Source organism: Nomascus leucogenys, chromosome 7b (genome assembly GCF_006542625.1).
Source record: "Nomascus leucogenys isolate Asia chromosome 7b, Asia_NLE_v1, whole genome shotgun sequence".
NCBI classification, from domain to species: domain Eukaryota; kingdom Metazoa; phylum Chordata; class Mammalia; order Primates; family Hylobatidae; genus Nomascus; species Nomascus leucogenys.
Window position 1 is genome coordinate 28264777 of NC_044387.1, and position 24537 is coordinate 28289313.

Sequence of the window (24537 nt, forward strand, 5' to 3'; positions counted from 1 at the left end):
TAAACTAGAAAATCTAGAAGAAATGGATAAATTCCTCGACAAATACACCCTCCCAAGACTAAACCAGGAAGAAGTTGAATCTCTGAATAGACCAATAACAGGTTCTGAAATTGTGGCAATAATCAATAGCTTACCAACCAAAAAGAGTCCAGGACCTGATGGATTCACAGCTGAATTCTACCAGAGGTACAAGGAGGAACTGGTACCATTCCTTCTGAAACTATTCCAATCGATAGAAAAAGAGGGAATCCTCCCTAACACATTTTACGAAGCCAGCATCATCCTGATACCAAAACCTGGCAGAGACTTAACCAAAAAAGAGAATTTCAGACCAATATCCTTGATGAACATTGATGCAAAAATCCTCAATAAAATACTGGCAAACCGAATCCAGCAGCACATCAAAAAGCTTATCCACCATAATCAAGTGGGCTTCATCCCTGGGATGCAAGGCTGGTTCAACATACGCAAATCAATAAATGTAATCCAGCATATAAACAGAACCAAAGACAAAAACCACATGATTATCTCAATAGATGCAGAAAAGGCCTTTGACAAAATTCAACAACCCTTCATGCTAAAAACTCTCAATAAATTAGGTATTGATGGGACGTATCTCAAAATAATAAGAGCTATCTACGACAAACCCACAGCCAATATCATACTGAATGGGCAAAAACTGGAAGCATTCCCTCTGAAAACTGGCACAAGACAGGGATGCCCTCTCTCACCGCTCCTATTCAACATAGTGCTGGAAGTTCTGGCCAGAGCAATCAGGCAGGAGAAGGAAATAAAGGGTATTCAATTAGGAAAAGAGGAAGTCAAATTGTCCCTGTTTGCAGATGACATGATTGTATATCTAGAAAACCCCATTGTCTCAGCCCAAAATCTCCTTAAGCTGATTAGCAACTTCAGCAAAGTCTCAGGATACAAAATCAATGTACAAAAATCACAAGCATTCTTGTACACCAATCACAGACAAACAGAGAGCCAAATCATGAGTGAACTCCCATTCACAATTGCTTCAAAGAGAATAAAATACCTAGGAATCCAACTTACAAGGGATGTGAAGGACCTCTTCAAGGAGAACTACAAACCACTGCTCAATGAAATAAAAGAGGATACAAACAAATGGAAGAACATTCCATGCTCATGGGTTGGAAGAATCAATATCGTGAAAATGGCCATACTGCCCAAGGTAATTTATAGATTCAATGCCATCCCCATCAAGCTACCAATGACTTTCTTCACAGAATTGGAAAAAACTACTTTAAAGTTCATATGGAACCAAAAAAGAGCCCGCATCGCCAAGTCAATCCTAAGCCAAAAGAACAAAGCTGGAGGCATCACGCTACCTGACTTTAAACTATACTACAAGGCTACAGTAACCAAAACAGCATGGTACTGGTACCACAACAGAGACATAGATCAATGGAACAGAACAGAGCCCTCAGAAATGATGCCGCATAGCTACAACTATCTGATCTTTGACAAACCTGACAAAAACAAGCAATGGGGAAAGGATTCCCTATTTAATAAATGGTGCTGGGAAAACTGGCTAGCCATATGTAGAAAGCTGCAACTGGATCCCTTCCTTACACCTTATACAAAAATTAATTCAAGATGGATTAAAGACTTATATGTTAGACCTAAAACCATTAAAATCCTACAAGAAAACCTAGGCAATACCATTCAGGCCATAGGCATGGGCAAGGACTTCATGTCTAAAACACCAAAAGCAATGGCAACAAAAGGCAAAATCGACAAATGGGATCTAATTAAACTAAAGAGCTTCTGCACAGCAAAAGAAACTATCATCAGAGTGAACAGGCAACCTACAGAATGGGAGAAAATTTTTGCAACCTACTCATCTGACGAAGGGCTAATATCCAGAATCTACAATGAACTCAAACAAATTTACAAGAAAAAAACAACCCCATCAAAAAGTGGGCAGAGGACATGAACAGACACTTCTCAAAAGAAGACATTTATGCAGCCAAAAAACACATGAAGAAATGCTCATCATCACTGGCCATCAGAGAAATGCAAATCAAAACCACAGTGAGATACCATCTCACACCAGTTAGAATGGCCATCATTAAAAAATCAGGAAACAACAGGTGCTGGAGAGGATGTGGAGAAATAGGAACACTTTTACACTGTTGGTGGGACTGTAAACTAGTTCAACCATTGTGGAAGTCAGTGTGGCGTTTCCTCAGGGATCTCGAACCAGAAATATCATTTGACTAAGCCATCCCATTACTGGGTATATACCCAAAGGACTATAAATCATGCTGCTATAAAGACACATGCACACGTATGTTTATTGCGGCACTATTCACAATAGCAAAGAGTTGGAACCAACCCAAATGTCCAACAATGATAGACTGGATTAAGAAAATGCGGCACATATACACCATGGAATACTATGCAGCCATAAAAAATGATGAGTTCGTGTCCTTTGTAGGGACATGGATGAAACTGGAAAACATCATTCTCAGTGAACTATCGCAAGGACAAAAAACCAAACACCGCATGTTCTCACTCATAGGTGGGAACTGAACAATGAGAACTCATGGACACAGGAAGGGGATCATCACACTCCAGGGACTGTTGTGGGGTGGGGGGAGGGGGGAGGGACAGCATTAGGAGATACACCTAATGCTAAATGACGAGTTAATGGGTGCAGGAAATCAACATGGCACATGGATACATATGTAACAAACCTGCACATTGTGCACATGTACCCTAAAACCCTAAAGTATAATAAAAAAAAAAAAAAAGAATATTTTAGGATGACACATGTTGACTGTAAACTCAAAAGGTACACTAACACCAATCATATAAACAGCAAATATGGATGTAACAGATTTAAGCTTATTGGTTCATTTTTTAAAAGTACTCTTGTTTCTTTAAAGTTAAGTACTATAAATGATTCTTGGAAATCTACTGTGGACATGATACATTCAGTCAAACTTGCTAGGGGCTGGGGAATGTTTTTGTGACCATCCAGTTCAGAGTCTGATTAGTGTTAAACAGCATTACAAAAAAGTTACAGTCACGGTACATAATCAATTCCTTGGATGATACAGCCTCCACAGCTCTCATCATCCTGGTTACCCTTCTTTCTGCTTTCACTTACACATTCCTTTAACAAACAAAAAATATCAAAGTTCACCAAAATTCTGAAAGTCAGAGTTCATCTAGCACTGAATGATAGTAGCTTTGGCATTTGGTATTATAAAGTCACTTTTCCATCGCAAATATTTTCTTCATTCTGGGTCAAGGCAAGGTAAAACAGGAAGAATCAGGTTCCCAAATGCAGAGTCTTGAGTTATGAAGTATCCAAATGAACGTGCATGAGCATGCTGCAAAGCTGCCTTCTGCTGGGCTGCAATATACTGCTGCTCAGTGTGATCCCGAAAGTCGTTATTAAGACAGGGTCTCGAGAGTGCAATGCTAGCTCCAGGATGATTTGTTGAAGACTGGTTCTGCACAAGTAGTTTTCTTTTCTCTTTGTCCAGTTCTGCCAAGATTGCAACTTGTTTTGAAAACCTTGTCCTGAAGAGTTTGTTCCAATTTTCCTATTTTGTTTCAATTATGTCCAGTGGCAACTGGTGAGCACTTCACAATCACCTGGGACGCAAGAACGCCGGGACTGCCTCACTTTCCAATCGCCCTCACTTTCATATTAATCCAGTAATAGTCATTCTAGTTGTTGCCAGTAAACATTAAGTTTAAAATTAGAATATACAGTCAGTCTGGCAGCACAATTTCAATCTACCGATTAAAGTTAAGTTTTTCGGTAAAAAATAATTATCACACAAACCTTTCAGGACAGTTACAGAGCATTTTATTTTGATAGAGGGAATCTCGCTGTGTCGCTCAGGCTGGAGTGCAGTGACACAATCTCAGCTCACTGCAGCCTCTGCCTCCTGAGTTCAAGCAATTCTCCTGCCTCAGCCTCCTGAGTAGCTGAGATTACAGGTGTGTGCCACCACACCCAGCTAATTTTTGCACAGCATTTTAAATATAGAAGTAAAAATGAATTAGAAATATAGCTGTCCCCTCAGTATCCACTGAGGATTGGTCCCAGGTCTCTCTGCGGATGCAAGAACCTTGTATACATTGTTTTGCATGGGAGTGAAACAGGGTCTCACTATACTTCCCGGGCTAGTCTTCAACTCCTGGGCTCAAGCAATCCTCTGGTAGTCAAGTCCCTTATTAAAAAAATGACATAGTATTTTGTGTATAACCTACATACCTCCCAAATACTCTTAAGTCTGTATCATCTCTAGATTAATTATGATACCTACTACAAAATAAATGGTATGTCAGTAGTTGTTATATGTAGTTGAATAATGACAAGAAAAAAAAGTCTAGACATGTTCAGTACAGACACTTGTTTTTTCCTAATATTGGCTGAATGTACAGATGCCAAACTCATGAATACTGAGGGCCGACTGCAGTAAATCCTGCTGCCATTATAGAAATAAACTGAGCATTACAAATGCACATTTTAAAAGAGTATAAATATCTTTCTTTAAAAGTCCCATACTGGCTTAGCTGAAATGTCTATTTGTTTCCTTGATTCTAAAACAACACATTATTTATAAAAGGCCAAAATGTTATGGAAAACTTTTTTTTTTTTATCTTACCAATTCTTGCATCAGGATAAGGCACTTCATGTAAATTAGTATAAAATGCTTCTAGTTCAAATGGTTCCTTCTTGTGGAAAGTAATGACTTTTGAGAATGGGGCAGGATGGTTCTTACAGAAAACTTCACATTCCCTAAAATGGAGAGGGAAAGACACTCACTTAGAAACAAATAGAAAGTTGCCTATGAACCTATTTACTGAATCCATTTCATTCTTAATTCATTAGCAGCAACTGCAAAAATCTCTGCACAAAGAAAAAACAATGATTGATTTTGCTCTAAACATGCATTGCAACAGATTTATGGCTCAAAGTTTTCATAATGTCTATCATAATAACAGACAACTGTATACTATTAAAAAGAGAAAAATTACCTGAGAATATGTATATTTTAAAGGCCAATGTGTAGGGTTTTTTTCCCTCACATCTGAGGGCCAAGTCCTACCGATTAACTTCGAAAATACTTGCCACTTATTACCCTTTTAATTCTGGCTGCATTTAATAGAAACTTCTGTTTGCAAATAATTTTAAACCTACAAAAAGGTGCAAAATTACAAATAGGACAAGGAAAACTTGTGTATCTTTTACCTAGATTTGCTACTTTACTCCATTTGTTTCATCATCTGAGTGCACACACTTTCTGTGTATATTTTTCCTGAACCAACTGAGGGTTATACATACATCATGGTGCTTTACCCCTAAAAATGTCAGTGTGCATCCTAATAGGAATATTCTCTGATGCTTTACTATTCATATTTCCATCTTTTTTTCAGTTGATATAACAATGTCCTTTGCAGTATTTTACCCCTCCAACACAGGGAGTTTTTAAAACCTACATAGCAATTCCTATTCCTTAAATTGTTTAACAGAAACAGTTTATGACTATTTGTTATAGTGGCCCAGAAACCAATGTTTAATACTATATTATCATCCTATTACTATAAGTATGGAAGATTTTAAAATCTTGAATCCACAAACCTCTTACTCTATCCTAGTTTTCAAGAAACTACCAATACCTTCTACTTTCTTTTTGTAGTCATTAGGCTATATTTACTTTTCAATTTAGCTCCCCATATGTTTTCTTACAATTTTTTTTTTGGTTCACTTATACCTTGAAACTGAAATTAAATTTTATAGAATAATGATTCTTGCCTCAAAATTGACATTATCTGGGGCAGACAGGTGAAAAAATATTTAAAAAGAAAAAAAATGACATTAACACATGCCATTAAAATCCTTTTCAAGACATTCAGATAAGGCTGAAAATCCGTATTTTTGAAATGTATACAAAAATCTCATTTTCTTGGGAGTACTTATGTATAGAACACAGAACAAAATTTAAAAAATAACTTCAAAATGTAAACACACCATTATTCATTGTACAAGCTATACTTCTGAAAAGCAGGCAAGTACAATATTTGAAATATAAATTTTGATTCTGGTAGGGAAGCAGGCTACCTAAATCCTGGGCAGTTCATGGAAAAAAATGTAAATGTTAATGCAAGCATGAAAATATTGTAGCTTATGACAGAGGGAAACATTAATTTAATAACAAAGTGCTTTTTTAAAAAATATCGGCATATTCAATTAAAAGTATAGGAGAAAATTAGCTAAAACACGCAATCTCATGAAAGTTAATAAGAATATAAACTGGTATCCTTTTAGTGAATAATTTGCAAATATTACTCAAAATAATGTGCATATTCTTTGGCTAAACAATTCCATTCCTACACTGCTATCTTACAGATATACCAAGCACAACTGAACAAGGGTATATGCACAAGGATGTTCTTACTAGCACTGTTTAAAATAGCAAAAATATGACTTAATACTGTATTGGTTTAATTTATTATGGCACATACAACTATTGAAAAAAACAGTTACTGTCTGTTGACATGGAAAAATAAAATACAATATAATTAAAAAAGCTAAGTTGCACTAGAGATTTATAGATAATTCTATATGTACCTAAAAAGTGTATGATTTTATTTATTTATGGATAGTCAAAGAAAATGACTGGACAGATAAGCTAGCTTTTAAAAATGTTTATGTCTGTAAAATGGGCTAAGAGAGAATACGACAAATGCAGGTCTTTCTTATACTTCTATACTGTGATTTATTTGAAAATGAGCCTTGTTTTACTTTTATAAAAAACATAAATTTAAAAATATGCCCAATTATGATTTATAGTGATATATCATTTTTATATTCTCTTTTACCTAATATGTTATTTAAAAGTATTTGGCAGAATTTTAAGAAGCGTAAATTTCTCTAATTTAGAAAAGTAGGTTTAACTGGTCAAAGATTTACGACAAGCTCTAATCAAGGTTTTAAAAATAACTTACCCACTTCCATCTTCAAAAGAGGTCTTCCACCTTAATGTGATTGAATAGGGAACAAGGTCTGTTATGGAAAATTCACGCACTTTAAATGCTGGTGAGAGAATCGCACACTGAAAATAAGATGTATACCATATTTAAATCAACAAATACAAAACATACCCTAGGTTACTCTGATTGAAATGCTTAACAGAGTCCTCCTACTACAACTGTTACATTTTAAAAGTTACTGGTTTTTGGCAATGAGAAATGAAAATTTAAAAGGGCCTGAGTACTCTTTATGTGACCTTACAAAAATTAACAGAATATCTTTACATCTCCAAAAGGGATTTTAAATGGGCAGACTGCAATAATTTGTAAAATTAATATTCTTTCAGTGTCGTTACAGACACACTATCCTATTATAGCTTAAAAATATAAATGGGAAGGACATAAGACTTATTTATCAGAAATAACTTCAATTTACTTTAGCATATTGGTAAGTGGATGGAACAGATAACATTAAAAGGCCCCTTTGGATCTATCACTCATTTCTGGCAAAATACATATCCTAAAAAATAAAATAACAATTATACCTGTAATGCACATCCTCTTGCAACAGCTTCATCAGCATTTAATGTGGTACTTATGTCTTTAAGAAAGAATTTAGTGATTTGTTCTTTCACTGCAGGAATTCGTGTTGCTCCTCCTACAATTTCTATACTACTAATGTCTTCACGTTGTAAGTCTGGAAAATTTTTTTAATTGAGAAAAATGATAGTCTTTAAAAATCTCAACAGAAGGCTTTGTCGAGTACTTTTTTAAAAAGTGGATTGACTTTTTACTTGTCAGAAAATAAAAGGAAAGAAAAATACAATTTTTAGAAAGATATAAAATAAATATTATTTATGTGACAGGCAATGCACTTGGTCCAACTTGGTCCAGATGATGGAATGGCAATAGGAAGAGAAAAGCACTTCATGGGTTTTAAAGGAGCTCTTCAGAGTCCTTCAATTTTCTTATTTCTACCTCCTAAATCCCTATAGAAGATATTTTTAATTGATTACCAAAATCCTTATGAAAAAGCAATCATGTCCCCATTTCTACATTAATTTCATTTTAGAATCATCTATAGTTTATAAACACTTCCAAATAGAACTAGCATGAGTTTTTTTTTTTTGTTTTTTTTTTTTTTTTTTTTTTTTTTTTGAGACAGAATCTCACTCTGTTGCCCAGACTGGAGTGCAGTGGCATAATCTCAGCTCACTGCAACCTCCGCCTCCCAGGTTCAAGTGATTCTCTGGCCTCAGCCTCCTGAATAGCTGGGGTTACAGGTGCACACCACCATACCTGGCTAATTTTTGGAATTTTAATAGAGATGGGTTTTCACCATGTTGGCCAGGCTGGTCTTGAACTCTTGACCTCAGGTGATCCACCCACCTCGGCCTCCCAAAGTGCTGGGATTACAGGCGTGATCCACCGTGCTTGGCTAGAACTAGCATGAGATTTATGATATAAACAATAAGAAGATCCAGGAAGAATTCTCATAAACCCAGAATTATAGTGCCTTACTCTTATGAATAATGAGTTATAATCTTCTTCTCTAAAATGAAAAATATAAATCTTTTTAAAAAACAAAGTTTTAAAAATTTATTTTATCATTATCTACCTCTGCTAAATAGGCAACATTATGGTACAGTTTTGATAGTCCAGTAATTTCCACTTACTAGCTTGTTCCATTACTGCTTTTAAAGGTGGTTCAACCCTGGCCAAAAGGGAAGCACACAGTTGTTCAAATTGAGCCCTGTGAGAAAATAAAATAAAATTCATTATTCTGGGATTAAAAGTTGAGCATATCTTCTAAAACAACAAACAAATCAGAAGTGATCTAAACATTATAAAATAAGTAAACACTTTTCAAACTAAAAACATACGTGGTACCTGTTCATTTTACTAGAAACATCAAGGTCATTCATGAAACACTCAATGTTCAATGGAAGATCTGATGCATTTGCACTCATTAGCTTCTTTAGTTTTTCACATTCCTGATATAAACGCAACAACGCCCGAGAGTTTTCTTTCACTTTTATCTTATATTTGGTCTTGAACTCATCACAGAAGTAGTCTACTAAAGCCTCATCAAAGTTCCTGCCACCCAAATATGGATCAAAGGTAGTAGCCAAGACCTGTTTAATTGAAAAAGCAGAACTGTATTTTCAGAAATATTGATTCTTCCAAAAAAAAAAAAAAAAGAAAAACCTCTAAAATAAAAAAATGTAAAAATAAAAATGACGCTAAAAAAACTTGTCCAATCACAGGGGTGCTGAATTTGGAATCAGAGTTAAATTATCACTTATATTTAGTCAACATATTTCCTTATTCTGAATTTTCTACTTTATAGTTACAGATCCATATATCATAAATGAAAGAATTCTAATTCAGAAATAACTGAATTACAACTAAAGCCTCATTATCTCAGTCACTTGGTTCTACAATAGCACTGAACAGATGGACCAAAACCAAGTTTAAGAGAGCAAAGAAACAGTCCTAAGCATATAAACGAGAGCAAAACATCCAAGAAAAGCAGATTCGAAGATTAAATATAAAATACCATAATTGGTCAATTTACGGATCAGAAATTAGGCCTTTTGACTATTACAAAAAACAAAAACAAAAACACACACACAAAAAAAACAAAAAATACAACCAAAAAACCAACCAACAAAACAACCAGGTAACAATTTAACAAGCTGGTTGAGCAACAGGCTTCCCAGCAGAAGAGAGTCATAGAAATTCAACACTATAGTTCTTGAAAACATAGGACCAAACATCTAGGCTCTCTCCCTAGGGTAAAATGACTACTTCCAACAGTCACTAATAAAGAATCCTACTGTTGGGGCGGTTTTGCAGCTCTTTCGTTATAAGGTGGGTGGTGGGGTGGTAGTATGGTGGTAAATATCACAGGAGGATATGAGTGCAATCTGCGTGGAATGTCGCCCCACAGACTAGCGTGGAGAATCCATATATAGACCTCTCATGAAGTCTAGTATTACTCAAAATTAAATGCAAAATTATCTTGGTATATAACTAGTACAGGTGTGTATTTTGGGAGGAAGGGTTATGCCTTGATCAGATTTTCAAAGGGGTCTGTGATCTAAAAATCATATTTCACTACAAAGTTACCTACTAAAAAGGAAGGAAAAAAATGTTCTTTCTAAAGTAAGTTAATATGTAAGACTAAACGCCAAGGATTAAGTCAATATATACTGAAAATCACCCTATATTCAGTCTGAGTCATTTGCCTTTAATTTTTTGATTACAAAGATGTTATTACAGTAATATAAATTAAGACAGAATACTCTTGCAGTGTTGCAGTTTATCTCCTAAGTAAACTCTACTCTGTGCATACTGGAGAGAGATCATAAGTCTGGACAAAAGAATCAATGTAAAAATGATTATAAATCCTAATTTGTAAAAAGCACATAGAAGTAAAATTACGATTAGAACGCTTGGATAGAAAGGTTTCTAAAATCAATGGGAATCATTTTAGAAAATGCTTCCTGTAATTATATTTATGGATAAATAATTTATGCTCCCTGATAGATGACTTAACAACCTAACAATAGAAACAACAATAAAAATAGCTAATATATATTATAGCAGCTATCCTATGCCAGGCTTTCCAAGAATTTTGTACACATTAACTCACTTTGTCCTGAAAAATTATATGAGGTAGTTACTATTGTTGTTCTCAGATAAACAAACTGAAGATTTAGGGAGATTAAGTAACCTGCTTGAGGTCATAGTTTAAGGGGCAGAGCCAGGATTCGAACTCAGCTATTATGGTTCTTTAGTCTGTGTTCTTAATATATGTAAATATAACAAACCATGTATTTACTTACTTTAAGTTTTCCTTTGTTAAAAGCACAAACCGAGACCTGATAGGCAGAATGTCCCATATCAATAAATACTACATTTCTTGGTTTCTCATCTAATGGGGGAAGATCCTGTTTATAAATTCCATACGCCAGTGCAACTGTATAAGAACAAAGAATTATGTTAATTCTAGCACAGTAATTACTTGGAAAACAAGAAATGTCACTTTGATACTGTACTTTAATATGCAGTACAGTAATACATATTATTATCTTCAAAGTAAATTAACTTTTCACAATTCGGTTAATCATGTTTTATTTTTTCCTTACTCAACTATAACTCTGTAATAGTAAAGATTCGTAAAGCCATTAAGACATATTTAATCTCTGCCAAAAAGTTGTACTACAAAGTAACAAGCTTATAAGAATCAGTACATACACACACACACACACACACACACACACACACACACGTATTTACATATATATATAATTTTTTTAAAGAGACTGTGTCTAGCTCTGCCTCACAGGCTAAAGTGCAGTGGTATGATCATAGCTCACTGTAGCTTTCAACTCCCAGGCTCAAGCAATCCTCTTGCCTCAGAGTTAAAAAAAAATGCTTTAACTACAACAGTATTCTGCTTATAGTGATTTTCAAATTGCAAAGTGCTTACCTGCAGTAGTTTCATTCATCAGCCTTAAACAATTTAAGCCTGCAACCTGGGCTGCAGCCATCACAGATCTTCTCTCGGCATCAGTGAAAAAGCTAGGAATCTAGTATTTAAAAACAACAGTTAAGTATAATGTTTTACTTAAACATTTTGTCAACTGAAAAATATAAAATAATTACCCTAAAACTTATGTACAGTTTAAGGCAAATAATGATGTTCTAACTAAAGAGGAAAAATACTAGTGTTTTATGTTTTAAGTTTGACAATTTCTATACCGTAAAAATCTGACCTAAAGTATGAATACTAATTTAAAGTAAGGTAATATGGCAGGGTTGCCTAAGTTTTATTCATCTAAATACTTCCTGTGTTAGTCTGATCTATTAAAAATATATTTGCTCATGTTTCATAATAAAAAACTGAAAACTCAAGAGTCTGAAAATGAGATTAGATAAATATATTATGGTATATCCATATAATGGAATCCTATGTAGTTGTTACAAAGAATCAGGTAGATCTGAATTGTCATGGAATTCTATCTTTATTATGTTAAAAAAGGGCACGTATAACATTACTTCATTATTGTGTGTATATACACCCAACCAGAAGAATACAGTCCCAACTGTTTAAAACAATTATATTTCAAAGGAGGGGAACTATATTGTAGGGAACTTGTGATAAATATGAATTTCCTTTAACAATCACCAAATAACATTGAAAAAATATACATACATACATACACACACACGTATATATGTATATATAATTTTTTTTTTCTGAAAGAGACTGTGTTTAGCTCTGCCTCACAGGCTGAAGTGCAGTGGTACAATCATAGCTCACTGCAGCTTTAAACTCCTGGGCTCAAGCAATCCTTTTGCTTCAGCCCGAGTAGCTGAGACTACAGGTGTGTGACACCATTCCTGGATAATTCAAAACAAAACAAAACAAAACTGTAGAGACGGGTCTCACCATGGTTGCCCAGGCTGGTCTCTAACTACTGGCCTCAAGCAATCCTCCTGCTTTGGTCTCCCAAAGTACTGGGGTTGTGGACATAAGCCACCATGCCCAGCCCATTAAGTACATCTCTATTTAAAAATTAAACTCAGTCTTAAAATGTATAAAGATGTATGTATGTATACACCCTAGTTTTATCAAACTGAGAAGTATTTTAATTTGACATATAGACCAGTTTCTAAAAAGCTATTAAGTGTATTTACATATAAAATAACTTGGGCTCTTCCAGTTTTAAGTTTCAAATAAGTAGCTTCCTTTAATTTTATCGTTTTATGAATTTAGAAATTTCATTGAACAGATTAGCAAAAGGAAAAGAATATAAATTTTGCTGATTTGGTATTATCCTCCCGACAAAAATCTAAGTTATAATGCATGGTTCATTTAATATTCATTGAGCACTTCCAAACCAGGTAGTTTTCTAGCTACCAGGAAAACAGTGCACAAACCAGACAAAATATTTGTCCCTGTAGAGCTTACAATGGGTCTACTGCACCAACCACAAAGTTAATAATGGTCAAAAGTTTGTATTACTGTATTCTGACATGAATTTCTGACACACAAGGAAAAGTATAATTAAATAGAAATGGATTTGAATTTAAGATGAATCTTTTAAATTTGTATGATTCTAACATATCCTTTCAAGTGGCAGTATAACAATTATGAGCATGGGCTTGGGAATTAACTATCTGGCTCTAACACTATATTAGCTGTGCTGATTTTGGGCAAGTTATTTGACATCTCAGTATCCTACTTTTTGAATCTGTAAAACTAGGGTTAATAATATCCCTACCTCATAGATTGCTTCTGAGATTAAATGGGTTAAAATGCCTATAAATAGTGCCTGGTCAATGGTAAACTCTATTATTTGCTATTACTAAATGGCTAGAAAATAAAATATTAAGCTCTAATATTTTTCTCCCATTAAAAAAATTCCAAATGCCTATGAAAAAAAATTGATTACTAAACTCACTGAAAAGTTCATCATCTGATTCTGTTTTTCTGATGACATGAGACTCTTGAACTTTTGTAGTCAAGTTTAATAGTAGGAATATATCAATTTAGTTAACATGTAGGTAAAGAACCAATTAACGATGTTTAATGGGACCTCAAGAGATAAGACGGTAAATAATTTAAATGTTTTGTTAAGAATCCTTAAAGATCTTTTTTTCCCCGATACACAACCTCAGATTCCCAACTAGAAATTTTCAACCTTTGCTATAAAATGTTAAGGTCCTCACAGGTGGGAAGTTAATTGCTATCTGAGAAGATTCTTAGGGATAAATCCCAGATAGCAGCAGTCACCAGTTACATAACAGTTTTTTAAGAGTCACTGCTCATCATAATTGATTTTATGGGAAATTCAATCCTAAACTTTAGCAAATAAGGCAATTTTTTTTAAAAAAGTCAGATGGATTTAGGTTATTTACTGGATAAGGGCAGAAAGTGTAAGGGAAGAAAAATCTTTCAATATTACATTAATAAACTGAAAAATATAATTCACTGAAAAATATAATTCAAGTATAATTGAAACACTGAAAATATATAATTCACTGAAAATATATAATTCAATATTAATTCAATATTTTCAACACTGAAAAATATAATTCAAGTATAATATATTACTGAAGTAAAACTTACTGAAATCACACAGTCAGCCACTGGTTTCTTCAAAGCATTTTCTGAAGTCTCTTTAAGCTTGGCTAACAGCATTCCAGTAACTTGCTCAATTGCAAAAGGTCTCTCTTCTTCTAAGTACCGCACCTAACACCAAAAGTTGGGATACTTATTAAGAGTCATTTGTTTATCCAACAAATATTTAGTGAGCATCTACTCTATATGTGATAGGCATATAATGTGAAAAAGACACCCTTGCTCAAGGAAGTTTTATTCCAGAAAGATTGTCATTTTAGAATCATGATCCCATTAAAAACAGTGACTATGTCATTTCTGAGGTTGTAGTACCTTACAGACAGTATTATAACCAAAGTATTTTCAAAAGTGTAGTTTCTACCCTCTTAGATCCCCACTTCCCACAAAAACAATTTTTATCATTCATTTTCAACTGTGACACAGCAAACAATGAAAAAGGAAAAGATCAAATAATCTTTCTTTTGAAAGTCAGAACTCTCCCTGGGTTTAAAATAAAAGCTTCAGTCATACAGTTTTGGGAAAAGGAAATGAGAATATCATTCTTTCAAGCAGCACAATGTGTTTATGTATATGAGTATTTATAAATATGTATATCTCATGACATAAAACTTGCTTTGAATCAGACCTAAAATTGATAAACATTTGTTTCCAAACCTATTTACAAGTAAGTTCAAAAACAAGTATTATGCCAAATTACTGCCTTTAAACCAGGGGTGAATAAAGAAATCAAGCACACAGAAATAAGGGAAAATGAATCATAGTCTTAATCTGCCTTTCAGAGGCATGATCATACAGTATTCTTTTGTATAAGAACATTCTATGTAATCCTAGCACTTTGGGAGGCCGAGGCAGGTGGATCACAAGGTCAGGAGATCGAGACCATCCTGGCTAACAGGGTGAAACCCCATCTCTACTAAAAATACGAAAACTTAGCTGGGCGTGGTGGCAGGCGCCTGTAATCCCAGCTACTTGGGAGGCTGAGGCTGGAGAATGGTGGGAACCCGGGAGGCAGAGCTTGCAGTGAGCCGAGATTGTGCCACTGCACTTCAGCCTGACAGAGCAAGACTCCGTCTCAAAAAAAAAAAATTAAAAGTTAGATGAAATAAATTTAAATAAATATATAAAAAACAAATGTATAACATGCTTGAGGAGTTGAACATTGATTTTCTTAAGTCTTCAAAAGATGATGTTTCAAAGCTTTTTCTACTAGCTTACAGGCACTTACTATGAAGGTATAAAATTATATCACTCAAAACTTTGGTTCTGCCTTTCTTTAAAAACATTATTCTGTTTTTCTCAGCCTATTCTCAAAGCCTGATCTATTAATTTTCACTTTAAGAAGTTAAACTACTTACAAAATTAAGTAGTTCAAATTTTAAACTGGAGTAGAATAAAACTGCTCTAGGTAACCATTAACCAGAGCTTATCATATCTAAAAGATACCTGAATATTATTTTTTATCTCAGTTGTTACTATCATAACCCATCCAGCTTCTCAGTTTAGTAACCTGAAATTTTCACCTAAAATATGGCTTCACAATTTGTTCCCTGTCTTCAACTTCTCATGGTGTCCTCCTCAACTATTTTAACAGCCTCCTGTCTCCTTACTACGATTCATCATCCACCTTTTAGTCAGAACCCTCTTCTAAAAACGGAACTGTGTACATATGCATCACACATATATCAAGTCTAAAATTAGTTACTAAAAATAACTTTCTTAAGAGATAATTTGCACAGCATCAAGTTTATCCTTCTGAAGTGTACAATTCAGTGTATTCACAAAGCTGTGCACTGATCACCATTATCTAATTGTAGAACATTTTCATCACCCAAAAAGAAACCCATTAGCAGTCACTCTATTTTTCCTTCCCTTTACCCCTTAGCAACCACTAATCTTTGTTTCTATGAATTTGTCCTACTCTGAACATTCTATATAAAAGGAATCATACAGTATGTGGCCTTTTGTATCTGGCTTCTTTCACTTGGCATGTTTTCAAAGTTCATACACGTTGTAGCACATACCAGTACTCCATTCCTTTTTATGGGCAAATAATATTCCATGTGTTAAGTTATACCACATTTTGTATATCTACTCATCAGCTGATAGAAACTTGTTTCCACTTTTTGGCTATTATGAACAATGCTTTTATGAACATTCATGTACAAGTTTTTGTGTGTACATATGTTTCAATTCCCTTGGGTATAAGCCCAGGAGTGGAATTTCGGGGCCATATAGTAGTTCCACGTGTTGTGAGGCTAGTTTTTGAAAAAAATCAGCACAAACATGTTTTGGTTAACTAATCTACAACTATCTATCTCAGAATATAAAATTAAAAATCCAGAATCCATCTCTTACTTGGATGAAAAGTATGCTTTAACATTTATAGTATAAGATTCTTCTAAATTAGAACTCATTAAACTCATTATGGCTATTAACATACTTTTTGGGTCCATTCTTCTGAATTAACATACTTTTTGGGTCTATTCTTCTGAATCCTGTATACCTTCATTTTTATCCCCTAAAAACTATTCTCTTGAGTCTCAATAACCAGTTTTTTCCTTGACAATAATAGTGTGATTTGAATGAAAAAATTATCTAAATTAGATCTCCTGGCATTCACTAAAATTATTACAAAAACTACTATCTCTTGGGTGTGTATGTACTGTATCTAGAGCAAAAAGGTCAAACTACAAATAGCAATATTATCACATTGGGTTTCCTTAATTCGAAGATATGTTTGTAACCCTGGGAATATAAAGCTTACCTTAACTCCTGCACTTCCATTAGGCATCTTCTGCAGTTCATAGGGAAGCCTGATCCTTTCAGTTTGCACAATGGGATCATCAAATGATCGCCCATGAAGCTTTTTGAAGCCATGAACTGTATTTCTTATGTTCGTGACTATCTGTTGGCAGTAAACACTTGTATTTATCAGTTACCTAATAAATGCAAAATAAAATTCTATCCTAATACTTGACAACCACCAAGTTTCTTTATCCTACACATCTAAGTTTAGGATTACAAATAATCATTCATTTTTTCTGGTTTCCAACTGATGGTAAAGTCATACAATGGGAATGTACGCATTTTAACACTTGCCTCCCAAATTATCCACCTATCCTGGGAATGTTAGATTCAAAATTAATGTCTTCAGAAGAGAAAGAACAAACATTTAAAATGTTTCAAATAACAAATATCTACAACTCATCTTTTTGGTTTTCCTTGACGCTTTTGCTCTAGTGAATTAGTACGAACTGAGCATCCCAGATCCAAAAATCTGAAATCTAAATACTTCAATGAGCATTTCCATTGTGCATCATGTTGTCACTTAAAAAGTTTCAGATTTTGGAGCATTTTGGATTTCAGGACTTGGGATGGTCAACCTGTATCATGCAAATATTCCAAAATCTGAAAAAATACAGAATCTGAATACTTCTGGTCCCAAGCATTTCTTATAAGGGATATGCAACCTGTATCTTTGATTGATTATTTATTTCCACTTCCATTTCTGTGTTTTAATTTAAACTGGTTTATTATTGTCTAGGTTTTTTTTTTCCTCTCCATATCTAATTCTTTGTGAAAATCTTCATGTACTAGCATGTTGCTTCCATTGCTGCGGATTGCTCCTAGGCTAGTAAATTAAAGTCCTTTCCATGTAGCATAGTGCTAAATGAAAGTGTCTTAATTTGTAAATGGCTTGCATTTTTGCAAAGCAATTTTTTCTTTAACTAGAATATGCAGTTCAAATTACAGAATATTACTGAGATCCAGTTGCTATAATCCTAGTGACCTTTAAAGCCAAACAGACCTTGATCTTCAATTATGAGATGAAAACTATAGTGATGCTGAATTACTATGTTGTTCTCTTTAGCTCCTTAGGAGAAATGACTTTAAAGGCTGCTTTTAGAGACTCTGATTATCTGTGACACACTTAGAAGGTCAGCCAGAATATGAGATATAAGACCCAGATATATATAAAATGCAAGAAATAATTGTTAAGGGCTTTTAGTTCAGGGAGGTAATGAAAGTCCAAGGAAAATCAATCTATAACATGGAATGTTAAAAGTCAACGTTCTAATCATAAAGATTTCAAAAGCCTAAATATATAAATACTGCAACAAATTCTATGTAAATTAGTGGTAGCCACATTGAGTTACTCTGGAAATTAGTCCTTTCATTTTTCCCACCTTATTTTACAAAGATGTTACTTACCTGTCATTGAAATGTATGTTCTAGACAGAATATCCCTCATTATTCCCTGGATGGTCACCTGAGGGACCATTCAGGAAAAAATTGATGTCACATAGTAGCACACCCTAACTTCACAACTAAAAAATATTTTTAAAAAATAAAATTCAAGAAATATTTTACAACCCAAAGCAGATTATATCTTAAAAAAAAAAAAAACAAAACAAAGATGTTAGTACTTGTCCTATTTTCCTCACTCTGTTACTCACTCTTAACAACCTAACTTAAGGAACTTAGTTACCAATATTCAGTTAATTCTTCCTGTAAGTCAAAACATCCACATTAACAATTTACCTGGCTCTTTGCTGCATTTCCAATGGCTCGAGTTCTTGATCCTAATGATATACAGGCCCTAAACCAGAAAAACAAAAAGTTTGTTTCATGGTACTTTTATATTATTGTGCTATTATTTTGCTTCTCCTTATACGAAAATGAATTTAAAAGGAGAAATATAACCATGTATTATTTTAAAAATAGGTTATGCAAATCAAAAATTTATTTTAAAGTTTCCCCGTATAATAAAATGGTGGTCAGAATAAACATTACAATTAAAAAAAAAGTCCTAATAGCTGGCAATACAATGTTGATCTCCAAAATTGTTTTCAAATTGCATTGATCTATGACCCATTAAAAGAAAACTCAACCATGTTGACCAATGGATTTTCAGGGAAGGTAAACGGTTAAAAAGGCCAAATCCTGGCTTTGCCACTTAACCTTGTGGAAATTACATAACCATTAGGTGCTTCAGCTTCTTGCCTGGAAGATAGTGATAATATCTGCCCATGTGGTTATGTGAGAATTAAGAGAATGGATATAGGTAAATGCTTTGAACAATAATTGGCACATAGTAAACATTATGTAAATTATTGTATTTTAATTACATTTAAATGTAATAGCATGGAATAATAACACAGAGCAAGCACAGAATAACATCTTCATCAAAATACCATTTCATGTTATGATTCAAGAAAATGTTTCTGTGATTTCAGTTATAACTACAGAAAACTACATTAAATCAACAAATATTTATAGGCACTCCATGTATAGAAGTCACAATACCTGTCTTGGAGAATGCATAGTCTATTGAAAAAAAAATCAATAGAATATATAGAATTATGAATAATACTAGCAAAGAAGAGAATAATTACTTCTAGATAAGAGAGGTGACTTCTTGTATTAAGACTTGAAAGGACAGAAAACATTTAATATCTATTTGTCTTGCAGAAATAGACATTCCTGATATATAGGTATGTAAGTCTGTTCTCCATATAGTAGCCAAAGTGATCCACTTAAAAACTAAGATCATGAAACTCTGCTGTTCTCTGATTAAGAAATAATCCTCCAATGGTGCCCTATCTCACAAAGTAAAAGCTTGGGTCCCCCAACAGCCAATAAAGCCTTTCATGGTCTGGTCCTTGGCTGCTCTACCCTGCAAATTCAATCTAGGCACACTGGTCTCCTTGCTATTTCTAGAATATACCAAGCACCCTTTTGCCTCAGGGCCTTTGTAAATGCTGTTCTCACTTTCTGAAGTGTTCAGAAAATACATCCATGTGGCTGGTGCTCTCACTCCTTTCAGGTCTCTGCTCAAATGTCAGCTTATCAGAAACACCTATTCTCACCATCCTATATAAAAAACATCACTGCTCCTCCCCAACACATACCTCACACTGTTAACCCAGTTTTATTTTTCTCCATAGTATGTATTACCATCTGATACAATTCATTTAGTGACTGTATCTCAGTACCAGAAGCCAGAACGTGAACTCTATGAAGGCAAGGTAACAGGTATCCACTGCCTTGATCTGCACTATCTAATATGGTAGCCACAAGCCATGTGGTGCTAGTACAATTTAAATTAACTAGAATATTCAGCTTCTCAGGACTAGTCACATTTCAGGTGCTCAATAGCCACATGTAGGTAGCAGATATACAGAGAACTGAATATACAACAACAAATATACAACAGGAAGTTCTACTGGATAGCACTAGCCTAGATGTTCCAGCCTAGATCTTTTTCTAGGACATAATACAGCTACATAATGAATGGAATAATGGTTCCTAAGGTAATGCTTATTTGAGGACTAGAAGAATATAATTTGGACTCAGCCAGGGAGAAAACAAAAATAATACAACTTGGCTAGTTTCATAGGACAATTTGATACAATAGTATCAAGGCCAGATTGTATAGGGTCTCAGGTGCCAGATTATAATCTTAAAATTTATTCAGTTAATGAGGATTAAATTTCAATGAGGATTCATTAAGGGTTTCTGAATAACGGAGAGGACCCTACATACTGATATATAATACAAACTGGAGAGGCAATATTCCAGAGCAGTGCTTTCCAAGGGCTGAACAAAACACTGTTCTGCTGGGGACTACTGGATTTTCAGGGAAAGCAAACAGTTAAAAAGTTAATTTAGTCAATTTAACAGATGTTTGTTAATAATTACTATATGCCTGGCACACTGTTAGTTGCTAGGGATATAATAATGAAAGAAAATATGGTTTTGGCTCTCTTGTATCTCACAATGCTATAGACTCACACAAAAGAAAGTAAACTAGGTGCTATAACAAGGTGAACATGGTGCTATAAAAGTTTGTAACAGCAAGAATTAACCTAGAGGAGGAGAGTCAGGAAAGGCTTACCCAAGGAAATAAGATTTTAAGGAAGAGTAAATGATGATGGGATAAAAGTGGTAGAGAGTTTGTTGGAGATCATATTGACTGTAGTGTTAACTGATGAGAGGAGAGCAAAAAGTTACCAGTAATCTATATCAGGATGGTGACAGCTGGGACACAAGAAGAAAGAAGAGATATTCAGGAGGAAATTTAAAGGACTTGGTGACAGACTAGATCTTCACCATCCCATATGGTAGCCACTAGCCACCAGCCGTATGTGGTTATTATGCACATGAAATGTGGCTAGTCTGAACTGAGATGTGCTTATATAAAGTGTAAAATAAACTCTAGACCATGGGTGTCCAACCGTTCGAATGCTGGGACTCTTTTGTCTGTGGTGGCAGATATCACAAAAATTATGCATGGACCTTTTTTCTAGCTCATCAGCTATCTTTAGTGTTAGTGTATTTTACGTGTTGCCCAAGACAATTCTTCTTCCAATGGGGCCCAGGGAAGCCAAATGGTTGGACATTTGTGCTCCAGATTCTAAAAATTTAATACTAAAAAAGTAAAATATTTCAATTTAAAAATATTGATTATATATTGAGATAAAATTTTGGATATACTGATTAAACAAAATATCTCAAAATTAATCTCACTTGCTTCATTTTGCCTTTTTAATTATTGGAACTTTTTTTTTTTTTTTTTTTTTGAGACAGGATCTTGCTTTGTCACCTAGGCTGGAGTGCAGTGGCATAATCTTGGCTCACTGTGGCCTTGACCTGCAGGGCTCAAGTGATCCTCCTATCTCAGCCTCCTGAGCAACTGGGACTACTGGCTGATTTTTAAAATTTTTTGTACAGATGGGGTTTCACCATGTTGCCCAAGCTAGTCTCCTAGGCTCAAGTGATCCACCTGCCTTGGCCTCCCAAAGTGCTGGGATTACAGGTGTGAGCCACTGTACCTGGCTCTATTAAAACATTTAAAATTACCTATGTAGCTCATATGCTTTTATTGGACAGTGCTGGACTAGATAGTAGGAAGAGGCAAGTGACAAGAATAATGTCTAGGTTTCTAGTTGCACTCAATGAGACAATATTTTCTAAGAAAGGTTTGGGGACAGGACAGTCACAAACTCTATTTTGAACACGGTAGGCTTGAGGTAACTTTGAGGCATCCAAGCAAATATATATTTAGAACTGAAATGTTAAAAGTGATGGTCAGATTAAAGAGGAAATGGAAGTTACTAGTCTTTAGTTGTGATTTGGTGAAAAACAGGAAAATAAGGGTACAGCAGGAATCAGTGGCTTAGATGACATCTTCACATCTCTTATAAATAACTCCTTGATTCAACATATTCTCTGCCAGAGTAAAAATTTACATATCCAATTTGGTAATGTGTGGATGTTGGCATTCCATCCTAAAACTCATCTATTAGAGAAAATATGGGTTTGTCATTTCTCAGCCTACCTTATAACCCATCTTACTTCCAACTCCATTATTTGGACGCACTTTCAAATTCTTCTAATTGTTCAATACTAGGCTACCATCACTTGACTATGCTGAAAATCTTATTTGTAGGTTGATTCTCAAGAGTTTAATTTTTGTTAGAACAGTAGAGCCAAATAAGATTCAGATTCAACTATCATTAAGCACTGGTTCCTTGAAATATGTTTCATACATGTATCACTTCACAAAGAAAGCTAAACAGTTACCAGTATCAGATACTCTCTGAAGTTAAAAGCAGACAACTTTTAAAGTTAAAAAATCTGTCATTTAACCAGGCTTGGAAATGCCCAGTTTAAAATACATAGAAACCCATTTCATAAAGGCACCCTTCAAACTCCTTCGATTTTCTTTCAAATACATTCCAGGATGTTACAATCATTAAATAAAAAATACCTGCCAAGTATTTTCAGAAAAACCCAAATAAATTAAACACCTATTTGCTCTCAAAACTTTTATATCAGTAATAGCAAGGGAAATAGACACATTATAACACATATTAGGCTGATGTAAGAGTTTTCACAGAAAAAGATACAGTTTATCCAAGTGTATACAGCATAATCTATATTATACTTTGTATTGATTATTTCAACTACTATTGAGAAATGTCATTTTATGGCTAAAATAAAGGGAGGGTTTTCAATGCAGTTTAAATCTATAATATCCAATCTGCTCTTGCTATTGTGTGGTAATCTCAGATTATCAGAAAATACCACAAAATTCTAAACAATGAAGATTTTTAAATGTCCTATGTTCCTTTTAGTAGGAGAGGGGCATAAAAATCAGAAGACAAGATGCTACTTTAAGAAAGCTGTATCTGTATTTTCTCTTTAAATAGGATTTTCTTCCTCTCTCAAAAAGCTAATTTTTATAAGGCCAAGCATAATTAGGTTGGAGAAAATACATACTACCAGAAGAGATTTGTTGCCTAAAGCTCAGCACTAAGTTTGTTTGCTCCCTAATATTCTCCATTAAGATTCAATCCTCACTCTCTAAGCTTTAAAAACAGCCCTTTTCGTTTCCTTGCCAGTTCCATAAAATCACAATTACTCTTTACCCTCTGCTATCAGTGTAATCCATAGGTTTAAATCAAGGGCTGAACAAATAGTTTCAACTATGCTTGCCAAGATGTCTACAGAGCAGGATTTCTCTACCTTGGCACTACTGACATCTTGGCCCAGATAATTCTTTGTTGGGTCACTGGCGTTGTACTGTGTGCACTGTAGGATATTAGGAGTATTCCTAGCCTCCAACCACAAGATGCCAGTAGTACCTCCTCTTTCAACCTCAGTTGTGACATACCCCAAAATATCTCAGATTCTGTCAGTTATCCCCTCAGAGGCAAAATCACCTCCAGTTGCGAACCTCTGCCCTAGAACAACATTTCCCGAATAGTGTTCTATGAAACATAATTCCTCAGACGTTCAGATAAGCTTGGGAAAAACATCCCTTTCTTGGAGAATTTCAATGCTTATGAACAAATTAAGGGATCTATGAAATTCTAAGCAAAGAAAACATCTGGATATTGTTTCTCAAATTATTTGGAAAAAATGTTGTCCTAGAAGGGGGAGGGGGAAGAAGCTCTCAAAAAAACTCACTGTTGGAATTTGCTTTCTAGCTTGCTACTTAAAAATAAGACTTCTAGGCACATATGATTTAGTAATAAAAAAGCTTTCAGCTTTTCATTATGGACAAAGAATTAAACATTTAACAATATATAAACAATAATAATTTAAGAGTTTTCAAATGCTTAGTAAATGTAATCATAAATAAATTAGCTTGAAGCCATTAGTAGAAACCACACAAATATTTACATAGGTAGACAGTATTTTAAAAGCTGATTAGGTATACTAGCTACATTAAATTTGATACATTAACTATTAAATTATTATATTAGATATATTATTTGAAAAACTCATATTACCTATAATTCACCTGGTTCAAACACAAATATCAATGCATAACAATGTTAAAATTC

At 34.3% G+C, this 24537-nt stretch overlaps 1 protein-coding gene and 1 pseudogene across 1 annotated transcript in view; both read right to left on the minus strand.

Moving 5' to 3' along the window:
* HSPA4L (heat shock protein family A (Hsp70) member 4 like) overlaps positions 1 to 24537 on the minus strand; it is a 54972-nt gene that overhangs the window by 24645 nt on the left and 5790 nt on the right. Inside the window, exons 2-11 of the mRNA XM_030815729.1 lie at positions 18725 to 18782; positions 16947 to 17087; positions 14171 to 14293; positions 11525 to 11624; positions 10878 to 11011; positions 8917 to 9161; positions 8703 to 8779; positions 7572 to 7723; positions 7003 to 7109; positions 4659 to 4792 (exon numbers count right to left, since the gene is read on the minus strand). Of these exons, the coding sequence (XP_030671589.1) occupies positions 4659 to 4792; positions 7003 to 7109; positions 7572 to 7723; positions 8703 to 8779; positions 8917 to 9161; positions 10878 to 11011; positions 11525 to 11624; positions 14171 to 14293; positions 16947 to 17087; positions 18725 to 18782 (1271 nt within the window). The remainder of the gene's footprint in view (positions 1 to 4658; positions 4793 to 7002; positions 7110 to 7571; positions 7724 to 8702; positions 8780 to 8916; positions 9162 to 10877; positions 11012 to 11524; positions 11625 to 14170; positions 14294 to 16946; positions 17088 to 18724; positions 18783 to 24537) is intronic.
* On the minus strand, positions 2804 to 3690 carry LOC115836105 (annotated as a pseudogene).